Source organism: Homalodisca vitripennis, chromosome 4 (assembly GCF_021130785.1).
Source record: "Homalodisca vitripennis isolate AUS2020 chromosome 4, UT_GWSS_2.1, whole genome shotgun sequence".
NCBI classification, from domain to species: domain Eukaryota; kingdom Metazoa; phylum Arthropoda; class Insecta; order Hemiptera; family Cicadellidae; genus Homalodisca; species Homalodisca vitripennis.
The window spans coordinates 159,477,138-159,501,978 of NC_060210.1; the positions used below are offsets into that span (position 1 = coordinate 159,477,138).

General features: G+C 31.5%; 1 protein-coding gene across 3 annotated transcripts in view; it reads left to right on the forward strand.

The window, feature by feature from the left end:
* Nucleotides 1-24,438, forward strand: part of LOC124360443 (arfaptin-2) — a 43,731-nt gene extending 19,293 nt beyond the window's left edge. For 2 of the 3 annotated variants that reach the window (XM_046814080.1, XM_046814081.1), the window contains exons 3-7: nt 1,495-1,671; nt 3,174-3,283; nt 11,950-12,161; nt 15,616-15,790; nt 17,391-19,679. In XM_046814080.1, coding sequence (XP_046670036.1) covers nt 1,495-1,671; nt 3,174-3,283; nt 11,950-12,161; nt 15,616-15,790; nt 17,391-17,543 — 827 coding nt within the window. In that variant the 3' untranslated portion in view covers nt 17,544-19,679. Of the gene's footprint in view, nt 1-1,494; nt 1,672-3,173; nt 3,284-11,949; nt 12,162-15,615; nt 15,791-17,390; nt 19,680-24,101 lie in introns of those variants that run through there. The other variant, XM_046814082.1, reaches the window with a different exon arrangement.
* Nucleotides 24,439-24,841: the final 403 nt, after the last annotated feature.

The following is a 24,841-nucleotide window of genomic DNA, read 5'->3' on the forward strand; positions in this document are numbered from 1 at the left end:
AAAATGATACGAAGCAATCATTATGGTACTTAGCTTCAGGAGTAACTAAATCGTGTTCAAACCCGATGCGAGCAACAATAGTTTTTGCGGTGTCATCAGAACGAGACTGAGCTGCTTTCATAACTGAGTCTTTAAATGAAAAGTTCTAACGTTACAAATTTTACGACCAGATTTCCGTGCTTGTTTCTTTTTGTATTCCTCACTCAACTCGTCGCCGCAAAATAAACAACAATTTTTAAAAGAAAAATATTACTCACTTACATGTGCTCTGGTACGAGGAGGACTTTTTGAGAGGTACTAGCTGATTCCTCTTCATGTTGCCGTTTTGCTGCTGCAATTGTACTCTTTCTATTGTATTGTTTGCGACACTGCACATGATTTGTCGCTGAATTTACATTCTTCAAGTAATCAGTAAGTTGGTTCCCCCCTTGAATACTCGCGTTAAGTAACGTCTTCATACCGCGATCAACAATAACACATTCACTTGAAGATATAAGTTTAGTGCAAATAAAACACTATTGCGACATATTTTCAACAAAAAGTGAATACAGCACAAACTTTAGCAGAGAATATTTGAAATAACTACGTGTTTTCACTACGAAGGAATTTTCAAGACTATCAGTGATTTAGGTGCGACCTCAGAAAAGCAGGTGGACGGAACGGCCACTCGAACAATGGAATGACAGGCAGATGTTGTTCAAAGGGCACATCGTCCCTTAAAATTAGGGACTCTGTTTTTTTAAATATATTATTCTCAGAATTATCGGTCAATATGAATGTATTAGTTACGCAGACTTATAGTTTTACTTATATTATACGCCCAAAGATATCATAGGCAGCTTAGTCGTGCTTATTATAGACTATGCAGCGTAAGAAAGTTTGTAATTGTTTTTTCTCAAACATGGTTAGTGTTATGAAAAAAGTATAAGGAGCATTTTTGTAGATAATTGCATGATATATAATGTTCGTTTGAAATATTTTTTCAAAAAACTAACCGTTTCGCTGAAAAATTAAAAAAACCTATTTTTGTGAAATTTGACCTTGAATAAAACATTTTGCAGACCAGACATGGGATCGATGGGGACTTTTCACAATTTCATAACAATGGTGTCCCTAAAATCTATGCAAATTTTCAGCTTTCTGGGAATTAATGCAAAGTTACCCCTATTTTTTGGCTAATTTGACTGGACTACTATACAAAAAGGTGTTAAGTGATATTAAAAACTGCTAAAAGCTTTGAAATTGTGGTATGCCATATGATCATGGATAAGTATTTAGTGATTTACTTATAGCAGTTTGAGTAAATATTTTATGTAAGGTTGAGTGTCTTTGATAAATTTATTTAAAAATACAACATATGTTAAAATTGAATATTTAGTAATCATAATGCTTAAAAACTCATATTTATTTTACCCTCTCGATAACATTTACAAGGTCAACAATTATTAATGTTTGTGAAACGTTTGTCTTTTATTAAGTTTTATTCTATTTCAGCATCAACAGCAACTGCACAGAGTCCATCTACACCAAGTCAAAATGGAGATTCACAAATGTTTAAAGTACCTCCTTCAAAAATTGAAACAATAAGAAATTGGAGCATTTCTACATATAAATGTACCAAACAACTGATGTTTGAGAAATTGGGGAAAACTTCGAGAACAGTTGATACAGGTAAGTTGTTTAAATATATCTACTGATAAAACTGACATTTTAACATGAATAAAACCATTATTATATTCTTAAAACTCCTGACCACTGTTTTATTTATGTCTGTTGGAAAATGTTGTTTGTTGTTAGTTATTTTAGTTAAATATATTATATTTTTGTGTAGAAATATACCACAAAGTACAAATGTACCATAAATAACATACTATACTGCAAATTACATTTTTGTTTATAACACATGTGGGATATAGATCCTTTTGGCTGATTAAAATATTTCAAAAATAAAACTAAATAAAATTTTACCATTGTAGATAGTTTTTGCTATAAGATGTTCAACAAATCTCTAAACTTTCTTGAATTTTTATAAATAAATATTGCTTGATTGGTTTTAAATGCCATTTACAATTACAATAGAGTCCCGTTATTCCGAAAATCTGGCTACTCCGAACAGAGTCAGAAAAAATAACCGATTTAAAATTTTTTGTAAGTAAAAAAGATTATTAAATCTCCCGATTTCTAAATTTAAAACTGTAGAAGTTAAAAAGACGTTCGTGAAAAAGGTACATTTATTGATACACAAAATATACTGTACAAGGAAATTTAATAAAGACATACCTGTGCTTTTAGCCTAGATTAAAGGAAAACACTAAACTAATTGATACACACTTAACTTAAGTAAAGTCAGTGATATTTTTCTGACAAAGTGCAGTGAATCGACTTCTATTATAGTCTCCCAACAATAAACATTCTTTAAATGTCCGAAACATAATTGAATTGCGTAGATAATGTTCACCATTTATGTCTTCTTTAGTTTATTCTCAAAATACAATAGACTTAGGATTGTTTTACGTCAGATTTTAGCTGTAGACGTACATGCAAGGTACATTTCCTGTTACCTTACTTTATAGTAGTCTTCAGTGTTGCACAGAGTTTTATATATATGTGCTGTTTATTCACTTTGTATTGTTGGCTATTCTCTGAGAACATCAATGTGGGCCATGTCTTGTCACAGTAAATCTGCTCTTAATCAGTAATTTATTATTTGATTTAAATAATTTTGGTGTCATTAGATTAGTGATCAAGTTCTAAAAATCTGCTATTCTTGTAATTCTTTAGAAAAATTGCTGGTTTTTAAGATGTTCAAGGTTTAAAAGTTTTAATAGCCGCCTTTTGAAAATGCTAAAGATAATTCCATGATATTTTTACCAGTAACTGGCCTATTTATCACAAATATTTTAGCCAAATTTTGTATAATTTAATTTATTATTTTTGAAGATATTAATTTTTTTACAAAAAACACATACAGACAGACAGGTGGGAAACTAAGCATTGGAGACCCATTTTCATATGGTGAAATATGTTTGTCTCGACCTGAGCAATAATGTGGTATACCTTTGTCCAGAGAGTTATGGTACACCCTGTATATATCACACAATTTTACAAATCTAATCAAAAAAATTAATTAAAAAAAAAATAATTTTGAATAACCATAATCATTTGTATTTCAGAACTGGAAACTCAGATAGAGCAGTTAAGGGATACACAACGCAAGTACTCCAACATACTTAGGCTGTCTCGTGCATTGTCCAGTCACTTTTACCATGTTGTTCAAACTCAGGTAAGCAACATTATCAAGCCATACAATTGATGCTATTCACTTATAAAATTCTTCTGCTATTCTCTTATAACAGTTAAGTATTTTAGTTCAATGTGATTATTAAAATTGTCAGTGATTAATAATTTAATATCTAGTTTAGATTTTTGAGCTGTTTATTTTAACCGAAATACTAATCTGTCACTAACATTTATGACAAGTTTACCTGGTAAATATGATGGTTTTGTCTATAAACACATGGGACACGTCTTCAGTGAAAATGGAAATAACATATTTTGTTTAGGACTATATCAATGATTGTGTTTTTAGTAGAATGTAGTCAAACAATTAATACAGGAGAGGACACATTGTGACAATGTGGGTAATATGATAAATAGCAATCAATGACTATTAGTTATTATCAACTAGTATGACAGCTTGGGTTAATTACATTTTATATATATATATATATATATATATATATATATATATATATATATACAATACAAAGAACAACTCAAAAATTGGCATGAAATTACATCAGTCAACATCGATTGCTACTGCAGAATTATATGTAATAAACGAAGCTCTAAAATATGCATACAAGTTAGAAGAAAGGACTGCTCTAACAATATTCTCTAATAGCTCTGCAGACGTGGAAAGGAAAAAATAAAGAATGACTTTCCGCTTCAATAGTTCATAAATTAATTACCAGTATAAAAGCCATAATGTTACAGAGGGTGCCCGGGCACATAGGTATCGAAGGAAATGGAAATTGCTGATAAAATTGCTAAACAAGCTATTAAAGATATGAATTTTCAGACAGAATATAAATCATTACAGAAGATAGGTATACAATATCTAGAAATAACAAAGAAATTGTTTGTTAAAATTCACAGAGATTTCTTACGTTCTGAGAAAGGCCAATGGTACAAACATTTGCAACCAAATTTAACCATGATGACATGGATAGAAAAGAGTACTTTTAACAGACACTTTTTAATTATGGTGTGCAGGTTGAGATTTTGACACTTTTTCAATGCACCACGATTACATCAGATGAAGCTATTGGATAGTCCTAATTGTAAAACATGAAAGAGTGGGTATGAATAATTAATTGATCATATATTCAATCAGTTACGGAATGTAAAAATATGTTTGAAAACTTGAGGAAAGAACATTTTGCAACACCACCACATTTAGTGGATCTTTTAATATCTTGGGGAACACATCTTGAAATTTCTAATAGGCCCATAATAGAAATATGAAATGATAATATACATTAAATTTTACGTCCTGGGTAACGCCCAAAATAATTTAATAGGGCTCCCTTTTATCGGTGGCACTGAAATCTGGGCGAAATCTTTCACCCTGTATAGCTCGCTAACTAAGCGTTTCTGGACCTATGTGTATATGAACTTTTTTCGTTATTTTCACCGTAAGAACAAGTCCTGACAGTTTTCTCCGTTTCTTCATGGGACACCCATTATAAATTGAAATTATCTGGAGATTAAATGGTTCTTAACAAATCATTTATAGGACTCAACAGTTAAGTAAAAAAATGTGCCAACTAACTAAAATTAATAATTAAATTTTTAAGCTCCAAAAAGATAAAAAAGAAAAAGATGTTATGACATTACAACATCATAATGTTACTACATAGATATTTGTTGTCATACTACATACATGGCCAGTAAGTATTACGTGTTACATTAAGTACAACTATACATTATAATCTGTACAAATATCTTTTACCTACACCCAACACATAAAGAAATGTAATTTTCTGGCATAAACAATATATTAGAAAATATATTAGTTATTTAGTAAACATTATATGGATTTAATGTGCTAAGCAATTTTCATTTGTTCTATTTGTAGTAGCAGCTATCTTGTACTGTAATGAGAGAAGCTTTTGAAGTAAGAATTGATTGCACATTGTGTACATGCTGACTGTCAGGTAATAATGGTTCAAGGTCAGCCAGTTTCTTACCACAATGTTAAATCTCTCTCTACTGATTGCTGTTGCAGTGCATTATGTCATAATTCCGTGACTGTGAAATCCATGCTTGCAATCGGTCAATGATAGAACTCCCACATAGAAGTTACTACCAGCTTTTAAAAATAATACTGAAATACGTTTTTTCTGCTACACCAGATTTTATTTAGGATATTTAAAACGTGAAGAAGTAATCTTATTTATACAATTTTTAAACACATGAAAAATTCATTTTATGCTACTTGATTTTCTATTATTAATACTATTGTAAAGTAGATTTTGGGTTATTCCACATCGAATTGTCCAGAAAATTTTGGTTTTGTCACCCACCATCTCAGATTTTGATGAAACTTTACATTTTTAACCCTGGAACTGGCAAACGCCCGATATCGGGCGTTTTAGTCGCATCCTAGATGGCAGCGCCCGATATCGGGCGTTTTAATATGTCTTTTATTTCTCAATATTACGTACTTAAAACACGATCAAAGAGGTATTGATACCAATCGAAAGAGGAAGGTTCAATTTATGTAAATAATACACTAATAAATAATTTTATCGTTTCGTTACACGTCCATACGTTTTATAATCTCTGGACTGTTTGTTTACATTCTCCCGCGTACCGCGCTAGTTGCGTATGCAGTGATGAGTCAACTGGTTCATTCGGCTATTGTTATTTCGTCAGCTGCATGGTGTTCTGTCTGGTTTATTGTTTGTTTGAGTTCGTTGTAATGATGGTTGTGTATATGACACAATAATAGTAAGTATTTTGTGCGTGTTTACATAATGGATCGTAATTTCCGCGATCGTTCAAGTGACATTCGACAACTAGTTATACATGAAATAAGCAACGATGAGGATTCCGATTTAGACATTCAATCAGAACATAATTAAAAAAATATATAATAAAAAATAAAAAAAGAGAAAATTAATATGAACTAATAGTTAAAAGATTGTACAAATCCAAGTGAGCTTTGAAGTTCTTACTTTTGTTGGTAAGTAGCACTTTCGAATGTCAGTGTATGATTTTTGTATCGTTTACCACATGTAAAAATAAATACCTTATAAACTATGTGTTGTTTTATTTTTACTCAGAATTAAATGCTCTTTCTTTTTTATATTTTGGATTTTGCATATCACTAACAACAACAATCTTACAAATCAAAAACTTTGAACTAACTTTTCTTTTTTCTAAAAAAATTTTTTTTCATGAATAGGTAGAGTAAGGATATTATTTTTTTTTTGTTTTAATTATATTATGTGAAAAATGTTCCTAGAACAATGCTGAATAAAAAAATATATAATATGACATAGGTACTTTATAGTAAATATGTAATAATAAAATAAATATAAGGCAATGTATAAAGTACTAAAATCACTCCGCCACTGAGAGAAATATGACCGCCAGTTCCAGGGTTAATCCTTGCATATAAATAAGGAAATATACAAGATTTTAAATTCCTCTCTCAACTCATTTTTGTTTTATAGGCAGTTAAAGTTTAGGGAAATGAGCGTGTTTATATATTCCGAGAACTCCAGATGAGCTTGTACTTTCAATTAAAACAATTTGTATCTTCATCATTTATTGTGTAAATTTATGTAAAATTTACAATATTATTAAGAAAACTGTGCTGATTTCAGTAAAAATAATCCCTAGCTATGTATATGTACCTTAAAAAATAATTTTGGTAATTCTCAAGTGTTTTTAGGGACTAAAAAGGTGTTTTACTTAAATCGCAATATCTTAGACAGGCAGAATGGTAATTAAGTGATTTTTTAACTCATATCTACAAAAAGCATATCACAAAAAAATAAAATTCATAGCATTTTTTGTGCTTCATTATACAAAAACATTTTTTTAATTAAAAATCTTTACTGTACAGTTGTTTTAAGTTTGAAAGTTTTAACAAAACTAAAAGCCTAATAAAACAAGTAATAACTTTAGTTAATTAAGATTAAAATGTTAAGTACAACACTAACAAAATACTTTTAGATATGCAGACATTTTATTAATCCTAATATATTATTACTACAAAGCAAAAACAATAATCTTGAAATATTATTACAGTAGTACCTAGGCCAAGTGCCTTTTGTTGCTCCAAAGCAATTTAAATGAATGTGAGGGTTAGGCTTAATGTTAATTTTTGATCAACTATACAAAAATCCTAGACACTGTATTTGCAAATTCAAAGAAAAAAAATATAACTTATCTGGTCATTTACATCATGGCAGTAAGCTTACCGTGTATGCTTAAGTACCAGCAAAATAATGTACCTTGTAATCCTCATCCATGGATTTGTACCATAACATTATTTTTATAACAACTTTTTAACTCCTTTCAGAACAAAGTTAGCAAAACGACAAGGCAATGTTTAATTAAAGTACATTAGAATAATTTATAACCTACCATATCACAGGTAATGGTCTCTTTCTTGCTAACAAACTTATAAAGAAATGTTCAAGTTCATTTTTTACTTTGCTTCTTGATCTAATCCATAAGATGATTCAAATTTTTATCAGCATATTAAACATTGTTTAGAAAACGTAGTAAATTCTTCCAAACATCTGGTTAAAGAGTCAAGGGTCAACAATATTTAAAATATTTTTTAGTGGGAAAAAAATATTTCCTATTTGGTGTGGCCAGTAAAAGATGGAACTGGGCCAAAAGGATGACGTATATACTTCATTTCGACAGCATATTCTTCTTCATCTTTTGAAACCATAAGCCCAATAACCCAATGATTTTCATATACGCAAGTTACATAAGAGTTTTACAAATTGAGACTTGACAAAGACCTAATTTAATGTGTATGTGGCATGTGCTACTTCTAGAATTAAGGAAGAAGAACATGCCATGTAAGAAGATATGATTGATTGAATACTCACACTTGGCTGGTTTTAAAATCCTGCTTTCATAGTGTTTCGATTGTTTCAAGATTCTGGTCAGATTTCAGTGACAAGTGAAAAATAATGTACTTTAGCTTGAATTCGGAGCCCCTCAATAAATATATTGTTTTTTGTCTTCAAGCAATTCAATTTAATTATTTTTTTCAGATCCTCCAAGTTGCCTATAGGTAGACATTAAAACATCTAATTTTGGATTTTAATGGAGGATCGAGATTATGTTTGTTTGTTGGAAATCCACACGGGGAAGGGGTTGAATTCTCTACAAGGATTTAGAATTGCCGTGGATAACTCAGCCTACTGGGCTGGGGTAGACCCAGGGTTGTGATTTAATCACCTTTAATTGGAGGCTCAGAATGCACAAGATCAACTGACTATTCAGCTATCAGTGGCTTCTTATCATAGCCTCAGTAAAACAAAAAACTTAAACTTGGTAAAGGCCAAACGAAAAGAGAAGTTCCATACTAGAATCCTAAAATACTGGACTGACCGAACACAATAAAATAAAATTCTCCCAACCTATCTGATTACACCTAGACTTACCCCCTTCCAAACTTCCAAACTTAAAACAACTGTACAGTAAAGATTTTTAATTAAAAAAATGTTTTTATATAGTGAAGTACAAAATATGCTATGAATTTTATTTTTTTTGTGATATGCTTTTTGTAGATATGAGTTAAAAAATCAGTTAATTACCATTCTGCCTGTCTAAGATATTGCGAAGTAAATCACATATTTAGTCCCTAAAAAGATAGTCTATCACCTGCTGCAGGGGTCTCCTTGAAACCAGATGGAAACTATAGTACGGTATAGTTTACACCAAAACTCGGCGGGGTCCGGCACGGGGCTACACAAAAACGTTCTGAAGGAGCGTTAAGTTCATCACCAAAATGTAGGGAAGGAGTGTTGGGTTCATCACCAAAACCTAATAAAGGAGCGTTAGGTTCATTACCAAAACTCCTTGGGGTCCTTCTGGTGCAAAATGAAAACAGAACAAAATGGAATTGGGCTGGTCATCACAACTCTTCGGTACCCTTCTGGGAACCCCCTTTGGTACCCTCAAATGAATCCAACTGAAATTGGCTGTAGTTTTATCATCAAAATGTCCGAAGCCCTTAAATGGACAAAGTGAAAACAGATCACAATTTAAAGTTTGGCTGATTTTTTCTGAAAAAACATAGGTACAAAAACATAAAAATTTAGAGTTGAGCTGGTCACAGCAACTCTTCGGGGTCCTTCGAGAGCAAAATGGAAACAGAACAAAATTAGAGTTGGACCTTTCTTAAAAGTAAACTAAAATGAGAACACTGGGCTCCTAGGAATTACGCTAAACTTGAATACACTGACGCTCTTACAGACTAAGGCAGGATACACTATGTCCCTTACTGGAGCCTTGGCTAAAGCAAAATAAATTGAGGCTGTACTGAAAAGAAATAAAATTATTAAGCGTGTTCAGAAGATAAGTACCATTAAATAAAACAAGAAAAAAATTCCAACACAATTTTATTTCTACATTAAAGCCCAAACCTTCAACTATTTTTCAACATAGTTTCCACTGATGTTCAAACACTTGTCGTAGCGGGTGATAGATTTGTCTATACCCTCTTCGTAGAAGGTTCCTGCCAACGAATGTAGCCACGACTCCACAGCAGTTTTCACTCAATCGTTTTAAAGTGTTGGCCGCCTAGCTTGCACTTCATATGCAGGAACGTCAGATCGTACCAAGTCCGGGCTTTAGGGCGGGTTATCAATCTCCTCCCAACGAAATTGTCAAACCAATGTTTGAGTGTCACCAGCGGTATGGGGCCGAGCATTTTCATGGAGTAACACAATTCTGTTACTGAGCATTCCTATCCGTTTGTTTTGAAGTGTCCGTCTTCTTCTTCTTCATAGGGCGGCCTACTGCCATGCACTTAAGCCTCAAGGGCTTTTTGCGTACCCCGGAAGCATACCATGAGGCCTGTCAGTCTATGATTTCCACAAACCGCCGAAAACAACCTGTCAGGTCTTCGTGGGGAAATTCACCACCCTTGTCCAAACTACCAAAGATGGCATACTGCTCCCTTGCTATTGAAGGGCAATCAAAGAGCAAAATTGTTCGACAGTTTCATCCTGCTCATCACAAATTCTAAAGAGCGGATCCTCTTGAAGGATGCCAACTCTGTGAAGATGATTCCTCAGGTGACCATGTCTAGTGATCAGACCTATAACCCGAGAAGACATTGATCTATTTAGTGAGAGAAGGTCCGACGCCACTCTGGAGGAAGGCAACTGTAATACCATTCTGTGCCCATCTTAGCTTTCTTAAGGTTTCGCAAAACCTTGCCGCACTAATGGTTTCACCTCTTGGGAGAAAATCAGTCAGCTAAACACCTTTCTAATCGCAAAGACAGTGCACATGATTTTTTGTGCAGACATCGTCGTCTTGAATTTTTGTTTCTTTGGGGATTGCGTGTGTCGCCACCTCGTTGACTGCTGTTTGGATTCAGGTGTAACATAATGGACCCGTTTCATCACCTGTCACAATTTTTTCTAAAAAATCCTCTCCATCATTACTGTACCATGTGAGAAAAGTCAAAGCACTTCCGAGTCTCTTGGTTTTGTGCACGTCAGTGAGTATTTTTGGAACTCATCGGTAACACAGCTTGCGATAACCTAAGCAGTCCGTAGCAATTTCGTACAAAGCAGTGCATGAAATTTGTTAGAAATCGTCAGATAGCGTTGTCATAGTGAAACGTCTGTTCTGTTGGATTTTTTCGTCAACTGCCCATGACGAGAGAAGGCCGACCGCTCCGATTCTCATCATGCAATTTTTTTGACCACCATTGAACATTCTAACCCTTTTTCTCACCATTCCTTCACTCATTACATCTTCCTTGTAAATATCTCGAAGTTGACAATAAATTTCAGCCAGTTTCACATTCCTTGCATTCAAAAATCTTATTACAGCACAAATCTCACAATCGGCGGGATCACTAATTGTCGTAAACATTTTAAACATACAGAGAATACTGAAAACACAACATAGAACAACTAAAATGGTGTGAGTCGGTAGCCAGTGAACAAGGACGGTTACTGTGTATGTGCGGAACACTGATTGCAGCGCTACAGCAGCAGTAGAATGAAAGAATACTTACTTTCTGAACACGCCTTGTTGTAACTTTCTTGAACCAAAATTAAAACAGGACTACTTAAGTTGGCTATAAATAAATATGAATTTTACGCACTATACATTAGAATATAATATCTGAACACATACAAGCCTGACTGACGCGATGTCCTGACTAGTCGGACTGACTTCAGACCAGAGACTAACTAGTTTGTACCCTAGGAGACGAGAGAGATCTAGCTGGAGTGGCTCTAGACTAGTGACTAACCAGCAGGCATGCTCTCGTACCTCCCGCTTGCAGCACCACTGTCGCTCACTTCCCCCTCTTTGAATATACAGTAGGAGAGTGGCACGGGCTAGAACAAAAATAACCTAATTTCTAAAAATGTGATCCTCCCTTTCATTTTGGTTTGTCACATGTTTTAAATACTATAACTCTCCTTTGTTTTTCTAATCTTGTCAGCCAAGGAATAATTTTAACCTATTTACTTATATAACTCCGTAACACAGTGACAGTAGGAAATAGTAATATATTAACCTTTCAGAAGAAAGCTGAATGCTTTTCAGAATGTTGTTTTCCACCTTTGTGTTATGAATACATCTTGATTTTCATTTTTTGTAACAAATTAAAAGACTGCTTTATCACAATAGTATTGCTAATGAGCTTATTTCTGTTAACAGCATGCACTTGGTGAAGCCTTCTCAGATCTTGCCCAGAAATCTCCAGAACTTCAAGAGGAGTTTCTGTACAATTCAGAAACACAAAGGAATTTAACTAAAAATGGTGAAACACTTCTGAATGCCCTAAACTTCTTTGTATCTTCTGTAAATACACTGTGTAACAAAACTATAGAGGACACTTTGCTAACAATACGCCAGTACGAAACTGCACGGTGAGATTTAGTAGTTGCTAAAGTTACTTTTAGTTATTAAGATTTAAATAATTATTTTAGTTGCTATTATTATTTTACACTGTATTTGTACACTTGCTACAGGTTTTAAGAAATATATATATATATATATATATATATATATATATATGACAAATTTGTATAAAGAACTAATCTATCTTAATCACAGATTAAGTGTAAGAAAGGACCTAATGGTCCTAACTTCGCCTGTCATAATAAAGATTGTAATCAATCAATCAATATAAATCTAAGTATTTGAATTAACCTCAGATTCTTCTTTATCATAAAGCTGTTTTATGAATGACAATTGGACATTTGTAAATGCTAGACTTGGTCAACATCTTAAAAACAGTTTATGCTGTCTTGGTGCAAAAATAAAGTGTACTTGTTGAAGTTAATCTTTTATACTGAATTATGTTCCCTGAATTAATTTTTCAAATATACATAATAGGTGTACCAACTATAGTGAATTACATTAGAAATTATTTGACAAGTATGAAAGTAAATTGTATGAGATGTGGACATCAGATAGGTTAATTCTTTACATAATCATTTATTAAGGGTAAAGATCTTTAAATCATTAAAAAAGGGCCACTCTGTATTCTTAAAGAATTTTTATTGATCTAGCCAAGAACCTGATAACAACATGCTTAGAACTTAAGCGTGTTATCTATACCTGATAAGAACTTAACAATTATGACCCTGCAAGCTAAAATGTGTTTTTAAACAACTGTCAAAGTCAATAATAATAAGTATAATAATTTATAGACATTTCAACAGGCGATGGTAAATGTTTATTGTTATTCATATGTAAAAGTCAGTTCCATTTTACAAATGTCATGTTATGTACAGAAGCTTTTCTTTATCTGGGTTTGTATTTATTGGAAGTTTAACCCTATAACTGGCGATCATTTCATCCTGTAATGTTGAGCTGTTTTAGAGCTTCTTGCAGTTTTGTTTTTTAACTGTATTAAAAATATAAATTAGAAGCAATATATTCATTAAATGTGTATAAATGGCAAGAGCTTTATTTAATTTCAATAAACATTGAACCACAAAAAGTATTTGCTCCACCGGGACTCGAACCCGGATCTCTCACTGGCTGGTTGAATGTGCTACCATTACACCACAGAGCCCTTACTTTTTACGGTTCAATTATTTTGTATTTGGTCGTATCTGTCACATATGCGTTTAAATAAACCAAACTAACATATGATCGGAAGACCAAATATACCTGTCAAATGACTTTTATTTACATTAAATGTGTGTAAATGGCAAGATATCATATATATAATATATATATATATATATATATATATATATATATATATATATATATATATATATATATATATATATATAGCCAATTAGCTTATAGCCAACTTAAGCAGTCCTGTTTTAATTACACTCCAAGCCTCTACTAGTATGATAAGAGATTCCACAAGGCTCAGTGCCCGAACCAGTTTTGTTCATTTTATTCATATATGACTTTCTGGAACACCTAAGAGAGTACTGTAAAATGATCATGTATCCATATAACACTGTGCTGCTTACAGCCAATAGGAATATTAAACAAACAGAAATTGACACACACACACACACACAAATATATGGCTTTCAACATGGCTCAGGAATATACAGTTAAAAATTACCTTGTTTTAAAGGAGAAAAACAAAACAAATGTCACTGAGTAGCAAAAAGGCACTCATAATTGACCTGCTAGGCCTCCAAGCAGCTGATGCAATTAAACATTTGAATATTACAATTGATGAGAATTTGTTTTGGAAAAATTAGACAGATGTTCTCTGCCTAAAGCTTAGTTCAACATTGTTTGCATTAAAAAGAATAAAGGCAACAAGCACTCAATAGGCAAAAAGAACTGCATACCATGCGTTATTCTAAATCCACCTACGTTACAGAATAATTGTTTGGGGTAGATCTTCAGAAGGCAGTCTTAACAGAGCCCTGGTAGTTACTACTTTGGTAGTTACTACCTGGAAGTAGAATACTACTTTGTTTCAGTAAATATCATGAAAAGTAGGCCAAGTTGGGCTGGTATCCAACATGACGGGGCCTCAACCATTCTGTGGTATTTCTAGGTGTCCTTAATGGCTGTCTCGAAATGGATTACCACTAACACGAAAGAAGGTGGATACTGCATCCGGGTCTGAGGATGAGTAGGTTAGTCCTGCTGTCACCTTCCCTCAGAGCAGTGCCTGATCTTCTCTCCTCAGGTAGATCGGTGTCTTCTCAGGTTGTGGGTCTAAATACGAGACATGGTCACCTGAGGAAGCATTTTCCCAAAGTCGGAATTTTCCAGGAGGATTCGCTCTGCACATTGTGTGATGGGTTGGAGAAAACTGTTGAATACTTGCTCTTTGATTGCCCTGCAATAACAAGGGAGCGCTATGCTATCTTTGGTAGTCTGGAGAAGGGTGGTGAATTTCTCTAGGAGGACCTGGTCGGTTGTTTTTGCTGTTTTGTACAACTGCTGTAAACGGACTGTCCTCACGGTATACTTCTAGAGTGCAGAAAAGGCTCTTAAGGCTTAATTGCATGACAATAGGCCGCCCCTTAGAAGAAGGAGGCCTAAACAACTAAGAAAATAATGAAATGAATATACATTTTTTGTGAATTTATATAATATTTAGGTTACTTTTGTAACACTGCAAACATTTCAATATTACATCTACCTAAGATATAATTGTTCACTTATAGATTTATCAGTAAATGTTCTTTATTCTTAACCTTTTTGTTTTAATTACTATAAATTCTATACTTTTGTTGTATGGGTGTTTTAGCTTTAGTTGTCAGCGAAAAGATGATTTTCCTTTATATTAAAACTTCAAACTAACGTGGACTAATCTTTAATACTAAGTGATATGCTGCATGTTGTTAATGCTAGTGTGTAGTGTGTTAGAAAAACACACTTTACTAAACATGAGAAAAAAATCAAAACGTAAATCAATCAAATATAAAACGTTTCTCAGGAAATAATAAGGATAGATTTTGATTGTGTAAATTCTCAGATCTGGAATTTAAATTAACGCATAACAGTTTTTAGTTTTAAATTTTTATTTCAAGTGTTAGTGGTATGTGAGTTTAAGGCTATTATTAAAAAAAAAGTAATAAATTAACTGAATAAAATTATTTTCGTCTTTAGTGGTGAATTTCATACAAATTATTCCCAGACCATTTGTAACATTTTGTATTTATCCGATATTCAATGGGAGTAGACACAGTGCCAGCATATGCACTGCATATGGTAATGAATATTTTAAGCTCAATGTATCTTCATTTAAATGTTTTCAATCTAATTTATTTAACTTATATGTCAATTTAGATAGTTGACATCAGAACAGTCAATCTTATATTAATGTCTGTAACTCATCACTGTTTTTTTTTAACTATAGTGTAATATGTGTTTGTTTTACAGCATAGAATATGATGCCTACAGAACCGATCTTGAGTTACTGATCCAAGCACCAAGGAGTGAAGCAACTGCACAACGATTAGAAGAGGCTCAATTAGCATTTGACAAACATAAAGATGAGTTTGAGAAGCTACGCTCAGACGTAATAGTCAAACTTAAGTTTCTTGATGAAAATCGTGTAAGTAATTTTTAGTTGGTAACAATTGCTTAAATTTAGGTGGTGCTGTATTGCGGTTGAATCTTTAATTCTGTAATACAATGGTGTGCAATAGTTCAATATTATTGTATGTATTACCATGTTAGGATTAGTGTATAAAACGTTTCTCAGGAAATAATAAGGTTAGATTTTGATTGTGTAAATTCTTAGATCCGGAATTTAAATTAACGCATAACAGTATTTAGTTTTAAATTTTTATTCTAAGTGTTGTATGAGAGAAACTGTGACTTTGATTAGGATTTCTTTCAAATTTGTTCATTTCAATAAATTTGTCAATAACAATAATTTTTCTTTAAAATATGCTTGACCATAAAGGGATTATATATATATATATATATATATGTGTGTGTGTGTGTGTGTGTGTGTGTGTGTGTGTGTGTGTGTGTGTGTGTGTGTGTGTGTGTGTGTGTGTGTGTGTGTGTGTGTGTGTGTGCGAACAGCATCAAACTTGGCATTTAGACATCCATTCAGCAATGATTTAAAACTTGTAATTTTTCATTCAAACTATTCAAGCTGAAGACAATAACAAGGTCATATTTTAAGTAAATCATGTACACATATGCTGAGCTATATCTACTCTGTTATAATTGTGATACTACTATACCTGTCATATAAATTATCAAAATGTCGTACGTAGTCAACCAACAAAATATATCCACATCAATAGTGCACCGGACGAGATACCAAGAACCCCTCTTCATTAGTTTACGCTGGCTAGACAGAGCTCTTTTGTGGTCTAGGTATTCTGATCTGGAACCAATGCAAAGAATATTTTTTAAGCATCCTCATCGTTGAACGAAAACATGATCGAACCTAACAATTAGTACTACAGAGCTCAAGCCCATGTAAGATCAAAACTCATCAAACCTACTCCTATAGATCTCAAGTCTCGATATCTTCAAACATCATCGAACCTAGCAACTAGTCCTACAGGATTTCAGGTCTTTGTAACGTAAAAAATTATTGATCTACCAATTAGTACTATAGAGCTCAAGCCCTTATAAGATCGAAAATCATGAAACCAACCAACTAGTCATTCAGATCTCAAGTCTCAGTGACTTCAAAAATCATCAAATACAGCAACTAGCAATGTTCCGTACAGAGCTCAAGTCCCTCTGTGTGCCTTGAGATAGAATATTACTAACTATTAATAAATTTACATCCATTACCTTTTACATTAAGTTTTTCAAAAACAAGACTTCCTACTGGCTTCAGTTCTATTAATTTGTACAGTGCTTGTCCTCAGCTCAGGTCTTAATACCCAAATGGGGCAGACTAAATATGGTGTTTGAAGCCTGCCCAAACATTCTTGTAAATTCCCTGTCTGAAATTACTTGAACTCGAACTCAAGTAATTTCGAGTTCAAGTAATTTCAGACAGGGAATTACTACTATACTGCTATAACAATCTCAGGAGTGTTAAAACATGGGGCATTTCAATAGTTAGGGGAGTTCATCATATATTATTGTAAGAGATGTATTGATACATTAAATATGCATTTAAAGTATTTGTATATTTATCATATATTATATAACTATTTACAAAAGTGGTTCTGTTTCAGATAAAAGTAATGCACAAGCAGTTGTTACTGTTCCACAATGCAGTGTCTGCATACTTCTCTGGCAACCAGCAGGCCCTAGAAGCAACTCTCAAGCAGTTCAATATTAAGGTGAAGTCACCAAACTCTACCATTCCGTCATGGCTAGAACAATAGTGATCTGCTTCTTCATGTTAAGCTCTGTTTCGTGAAACTCGAGTTCTCAATTTAAAAATGTTTTTGGCCATAGATTTATCATTAATTTTCTATTGGTAAATTCTCAGACAAATAAGATAAGGATATCATTAATTAATATTTAATTGGTTAATTTTATAAATAATGGTATATACTCTTCTTGTAATATATGCTATGACTGTAGAAAATAATTGAAATAGAAAATTAAACTCTCCGATGTGGATTCATTTGAAATTAATTATAATGTATAATTTGAATATTATTTTATGAATTTAGTTTGAAGTGTTAATCATTCATTTTCTAATTTTGTTACTTAAAATAACGAGGATACTTTAAACATGTTAACTGCCACCATGCAATAGATTTATTCTGGCTCAATATACATTTTCTTTTTTCTTTTTTTATTTATATTCAGGCAATCAGTCTTTATTCATTCAAGTACAGTTTACAGTAGAATACATTAAATGTGTTTTAAAAAACAAGCTAGACTTAAATAATTAATTTGTAAATGTAAGATTTGTATGTGAATTTGAGTTGAATAAAGAAAGTTAATTACTCAAAATAACTTTTTGGGGTTACTTTCTTTTTTGTGGTAGATGGCAATTATTATTTTCCATTCTGATTTCAATTTATTTAAGTACTTACGAATCAAAGAAATTCTTTTTGACCAGTTTTACTATTTGTTTGTACTATCATGTTTTTAAAGCAGAAATATAAGTGATCACTGCAGTTTCAGTTTTATGATAATAGTTACAACAAAATAAACCAAATGTTGGGCAATATTGATTGGTTTGTATAATCACCTCAATCTATACAATGAGATGAACAAAAACACTTCTCTAGTGACATACATTGCTACTTCCTCTAATGTCTTACTCATTGGACCTTCTGTAACATGCATGTATGTAGACATTAAACCCAGAATAAAAAAGCTGATATACTGTAGATGTATTGTAAAAGAAAGTATATTAGCTTCCCACTTGGCCAACTTCAAGGAAATGATGTCATATAATCAAGATCTGATGAGCTCAAATCAAATTATTTATTGCACACAACATTTGTACAGGTAGTCACAAAAGTAACCCCAAATAGATGTATTGCTGTAGTATTTTGTATCTTATTATTATTATTATGAAATATAAATTAAACATAATAACACATTAAAAGAACTTTTTAGCTGCAAGTTGTCAGTTGTATCACCAGCTTTTGATTACATAATATAGTTTAGATTGAAAATATAATTAGGTAGAATACATTGATGTTTTTGCTTACTTTGTTAAGAGGATAATAAACTTTTCTTATCCACTCCCATATTTGAATTCAAATATTTATAAATATGAAACAGTAATCTCACAATAAAACAAGCATACAGTGTTCATAACTATTCTGATAGTCGGGTTGGCATTAGATAGTATCAATACTAGTGTCTATGATATGTAATGGCAGTTAACATGTTTTGAGAATAATGGACAAATAATAAAAAATTATCAATAGCCCTAAAATACACTCACACTGACAGTTTTATACAATTACGGTAATTCCAAAATGGATATAAATTAATACTGAAAATTGAAACTGCATAGCAAGCTTTATTATTCATTTATATTATAAGAAACAACCCAGAAATTAAAAATTGTTATCTGTGATGCAAACTAATAATAATGTATAGTATTCAATTGTATATCTATAAGATATATGTGAACTTAAGAGTTTGTATATGTATGTTTTTGTACAATATCATCTAAATTTAGTGTGTTGGTAACTACTTAAATTGACTGAAAAAATCAGGGAATACAATCAATTTGACAGTTTAGTTGTTTGTACATTGGAGACTAACCTTCATTTTTGAGTATTGAAGATGTAGTTATAATAAATATTGATTGTAAGTTTTATCCCACACGTTATTTTGGTACATTTCCAACTATATGAGGAAACTGTACTGTTTCTGGTTTAGTTTTATAAAAGGTTTGGCATTAAAAATTGTATGTGTCAAATAAGAACATTGTACAGTAAAACTTGTTATGAAAAACTTCACTTAACCGTAAAAAGTAATGCTTGTGTTAGTTAATCTCTCATAAACTACGAGTGTTTAACTTTGTAATTAAGACAAACATTCTTCAATATTTATTTATTTTATTTTATTTTATTTACATGCAACAATACAGGTTACACACCCAATTACATTGTGCATGTTTAAATCAAGATGACATGCAATAATATTCACACATTCAAATAAATTCAATCCAGTCCAGTGTTCCACCAAAATAGTTCCATTAAATAGATAATTAAGCCTAAAGATAAATAACAAATACATATATATAGATATAACAACGTAACTATAATAAAATTATAAACAAAATAACAACAATAATAAATAATCATAAATATTAACAAAGTCAAGATAAGCCATAACAAAAAGAAACGCGCGCGCGGCGCGTGTGTGCGTTTTTAATCACGTATACACATCTTAATAAAAATATTGGTAGTGTAGTAATTTGTTAAATGTGTGTATGTAAGGTATTAGATAGTCTAGCTCAGTTTATATCCCTCTGACAAAGTCTTTTGTATTGATTAATACTATGTAAAAATATATCAACCTCCCCAGGCAAAGAATTATGCAATCTCATCATTGTATTCAAAGGTGATGAAAAATGTGCCATTGTACGAGAAAAATTAATGTGAAACAAATTTTGGGATCTATTATAAAATGATGGAGTGTAAAAAATTAATTTTTGACAAGCAAAATGAATCCATTACTTCACCTCTCAGCAATTTATAAAGAAAAAGTAAATTCGCTAATTTTCTACGTTTTTGAAGACTTTCCATTTCAAAAATGCTTAAAAGTTGATTATATGAAATATCGAAGGTAAAGTGACCAGTTTCTTTAAAATATAAATATCGTAAAAACCTTTTTTGTACCTTTTCAATTAAATTAACGCGATTAGCAAAATAAGGATTCCATACTATATTGGCAAATTCTAAATTTGATCGGACAAGTGATATATACAATGTTTTTAAGGTTGAAATTGAATGAAAATTTGAAGACTGTCTAATAATAAATCCCAAGTTTTTGTAGGCCTTATTTACAATAGATGAGATATGAGGATTGAAAGTTAAAGTAGGATCCAAAATTACGCCTAAATCCTTAAATTCAAATACCCTTTCAAGATTACTACCATTTATGGCATAGTTATTCGAAATTGATATCTTTTTCCTTGTGAATGACATTACTTTGCACTTACTAATATTAAAAAAGATCTTATATTTACTAGTCCAATCTACAATTGCATCCAAATCCCCCTGTAATGCGTTGGAATCCTGAGGGCTATTGACTACTTTATAAAGTTTAAGGTCATCTGCGTACAGTAAAATTTGTGAATTTTTTGTGCAGTTAACAATATCATTGATAAACAAATTGAAAAGTACTGGGCCCAAGTTTGACCCCTGAGGAACCCCTGAAGTTACTAAATATTGACTAGAATTGTGCCCCATATAAGAAACATATTGTAACCTATTAGAAAAGTAAGAAGAAAAAAAAATGTACCAATTTAGACGAGAAACCTAAATTATGCATTTTACTTAAAATTAAACTGTGATCTACTCTATCAAACGCCTTAGTTAAATCTGTAAATATTACATCTACCTGAGAGTTATTATCCATTTGAAATAAGACATATTCCGTAAAATTTAACAAATTTGTAACAATTGATTTCTTAGCTTGAAACCCATGCTGCCTATCAGACATCAATGGAGTCATAAAATTTACAATTTTTACAAAAGATTTTCATACAATAGATGAAATTCAGTATGAATCCAGCAGTCCTTTTATTGTTTTCATCTGATGAGGCTTGGCATGGCACGCTGATATATGGTACCATGCCATGGAAATGCTACACATACATATAAAATGCAGCCACCAATACCTGTAAAGCTTTTTAAGATAGCTACTATTTTGATGTTCTAAGAAATATAAAATTTCCAGGGTATCCATGGCCATGGGAGTAAGAGTAAGAGTAAGAGTAAGTAAGAAATATAAAATAAATTAAACTTTACTAAAAACGAAATTTTTGAAACAAAATTCTAAATGCACTCTCATTTTATTCAGGCCAAAGCGCTATGAGGGTTACTTTATCAAAGTCCTACACATCATGTGGGTGGATGGACCACCTGACCTTGCAGAGTTGTGGTGGTCATTTTTTACTTGAGCCTTATTCATATGAAGAGCCAAGTCGTGAAACTCAACTTATTACGTACTCAGCATCCTGAAATAACTGAATTCCATATAAAATCTTTGTGAATTTTCAAAAAATAAATATTGGTGTCTTTATCATATTTTTGAGATAAAGCCAGTATCAAAATCTTGTCCACATCTGTGGCATGCAAACTACTGACTGTAGAATAAGATCCCACTCCCTGAGTGTCAGTAACACATATCTTGTCACCTCACTACCAGCCATCATGATGCTTATGTGACCATCATTTTTAGTTTTGTATAAGAAGGCAGCAAATTCAGTTTTTTAGATATATAAATAAATTCCACTCTCTCCTTATAGTATTAATACTTTTGAGAATGGAAGAAATGAATATAATCCCAATACATGATTCCAAGTAAACCAAATTCATTAGGTGGTAATGTTTGGGCTTTCCCAAGGGGGAGGGAAAGTGTAGGTTCACTGTAGCGTGGAAGCAGCAATAGGCATCTTTGGACAAATCACTAAACTGAAGTACAGAGTAATTTAATTATCTCAACTTCACCAACATGACTTTACAAGTACAACACTAGAGAAGTAAAAAAAGAGAGTACTAAATGATCAGTACTCAAAATGGAATGGGAAATTGTTATTTAAAATGTAGGTTAGGTCTAACCTCTCTGCTACCTAATTTACTAGTTTAGGCAGCCACTAAACTGCACAGTAAATTGAAATAACTGGAACCAAAAAGTATACATTTACTTAAAATCAATAATATAAATTTAGTTGTTTTTCAGTCGTTGTACAAACTGGTTTCTTATATGCAACTGTGTTAATTTCAAAGTAAAAATTAATTGATTTGGCTATAAATTATCTTTCTCCGTACTTCAATAATTGGAACATAACAATATTTATAGTAGTTTTGGTATAATAACTTATATACAGGGTAAAAATATTAATTTTAGCCCACATTTTAGGTGTTGAAAAAAGAAGAAACAACATAAGGATTTTGGGCCACAATGAATAGGTTGGTTGGGTGATGTTAGAATCAGAAATGGCTAAGTCGTATAAAGCAAAAGTGAGATTAAATTTTATTTCTAAAATTTTATTTTAGATATTTTTATAATCTGTCTACTATTATAATAAAGAAACATTACAATTTAATAAATTTTACAGATAAACTAATGATAGCTTAACCTTCCTATTGAAAAGTTGATAAGTAACACTGTGTTAGAAAGTTTGTTTTTCCTTTGACTACACAAAAATAAAGGTTAGTTTCTGAAACAGGCAAATTTTTTGGATATAATTGATCATTCATTAGTTTAACTCATAATGTTGTAATAAATAAATCCTATACCTCAATTTCTAAATAATTAGGTTTGATAAACAATATTGAAATCTCATGTTTTTTAAATGCACCCAAATAATATTAACATTTTATTTGATCTAAAACGATTTTTAGCTGAAACTAATGGAATTTTTTGATAATAAACCGCTACTTTGGCAGCTACTTAAGCCGCTGCTTAGTAGCTACTGTAAACTCTATAATCCAGCTGTATCATCCTCTAGTTTAAATTTTGTCTTAACTTTAGTTATTTTGGTGCAGCAACTTCTCTGTAAAGTGATATTATAACTTTTTGTGAATGTATATTATGATTTTAATTTTGTTTACTTTAAAATGTTTGTATGTGTCCAATAATTGTGTGATAAATTACAATATCAAAAGTACAGTTGTAAATGTGCTAGATTAATGAGAGTCAAGGAAAAAACAACTGTAATAAAAATTAGAAAATAGTTATGTTTAAATCATTCATTTAATTATTTTTTAAGGCTGGTTGAAAACATCATTATTATATTCTTTACAATTATTTTGAGGTATTACCTACATCAAAATTAGGTATTTCTTATGGAACTGTTTTTAACTCACAATAATGCATAATAATGAGAAATTAAATTTCATAAAAGAATTATTCTATGAAATTATTTATTGTTTTTGTAATATGGCGGAATAATGTCTAGTATCAAACATTTTTATTAAGAACATTTTGGTGAATGTCATTTTGTGTTGTATTTATTTAATGTTAAAAAAGAAATCTGATACATGCAAATCATATAAAATTTTGAACAAATCAGTTTATACTATAATTGACTTATACTTTGATAATTTATTAACAATTTGAATGTTATAAATAAAGAATTTAAACTAATTGATGATTATTTTAGACATATGTCTAGTAATAGTTGGCTTTGTGGTAGTTGTACTGTACTCACCATAGTGCCTATCAATTTTATCCAGCAAACATTCTCGTTATAATTTTTATTTATTTTAAATTACGTTATTTCTCCACAGGTCCACGAGAGTCTGTAACTACTCCACGCAGTCACGGCTGATGATAATTTGCTGTAATTATCTAGTTTAATTAATTTTTATTTAATGTGCAATTTCGTAATTTGTTTTTGATGTATATTTATTTTATTTTTGTACCAAACTTATATTATACATATATTTATTTTGTATATAGTTTTTAAATTATAGAATTAAGAGGTATTACTTTTATAGTTGCATTTATGCTGTTATTAAGTCATTGTATTGTTTTAAATGTACTATAAAATTACTATGCCATCAGTACTTATTTACTATGCCAATAGTCGAGAAAAGAAATTTGTAATTTACAATGTACAGCTGACATGTTGAACATTCTGTGATTGTTTACTACCTATACCCACTTTTATTAATCTGTCATCTGTGAAGTACATTGAGCTAAACATTGGAGTATTGTTTGGTTAAACTGGTTTATTTTACATTGTACATTTGTACTTATCGAATGGTTCTTGTAATAAATGAACATGTTCGCTCACAGTAAACAAAGAAGCTGACTCTATTTTAAGTCCCAGTACTGGACACAATTGAGAGTCAAAGTATGTACGTATAAAGTTAAATAAATTAACTTTTGTTTTTTATGATTGAAAGATAAAATGCTTAAAGTAAAATAAATAGCAGTTACAGTTTTTCTTTTAAATTGAAATGCCAGTAACAAACTGAAAATGAAAAGAAAAGCATTAACTGCTATCAGTATTATTATCATTTTA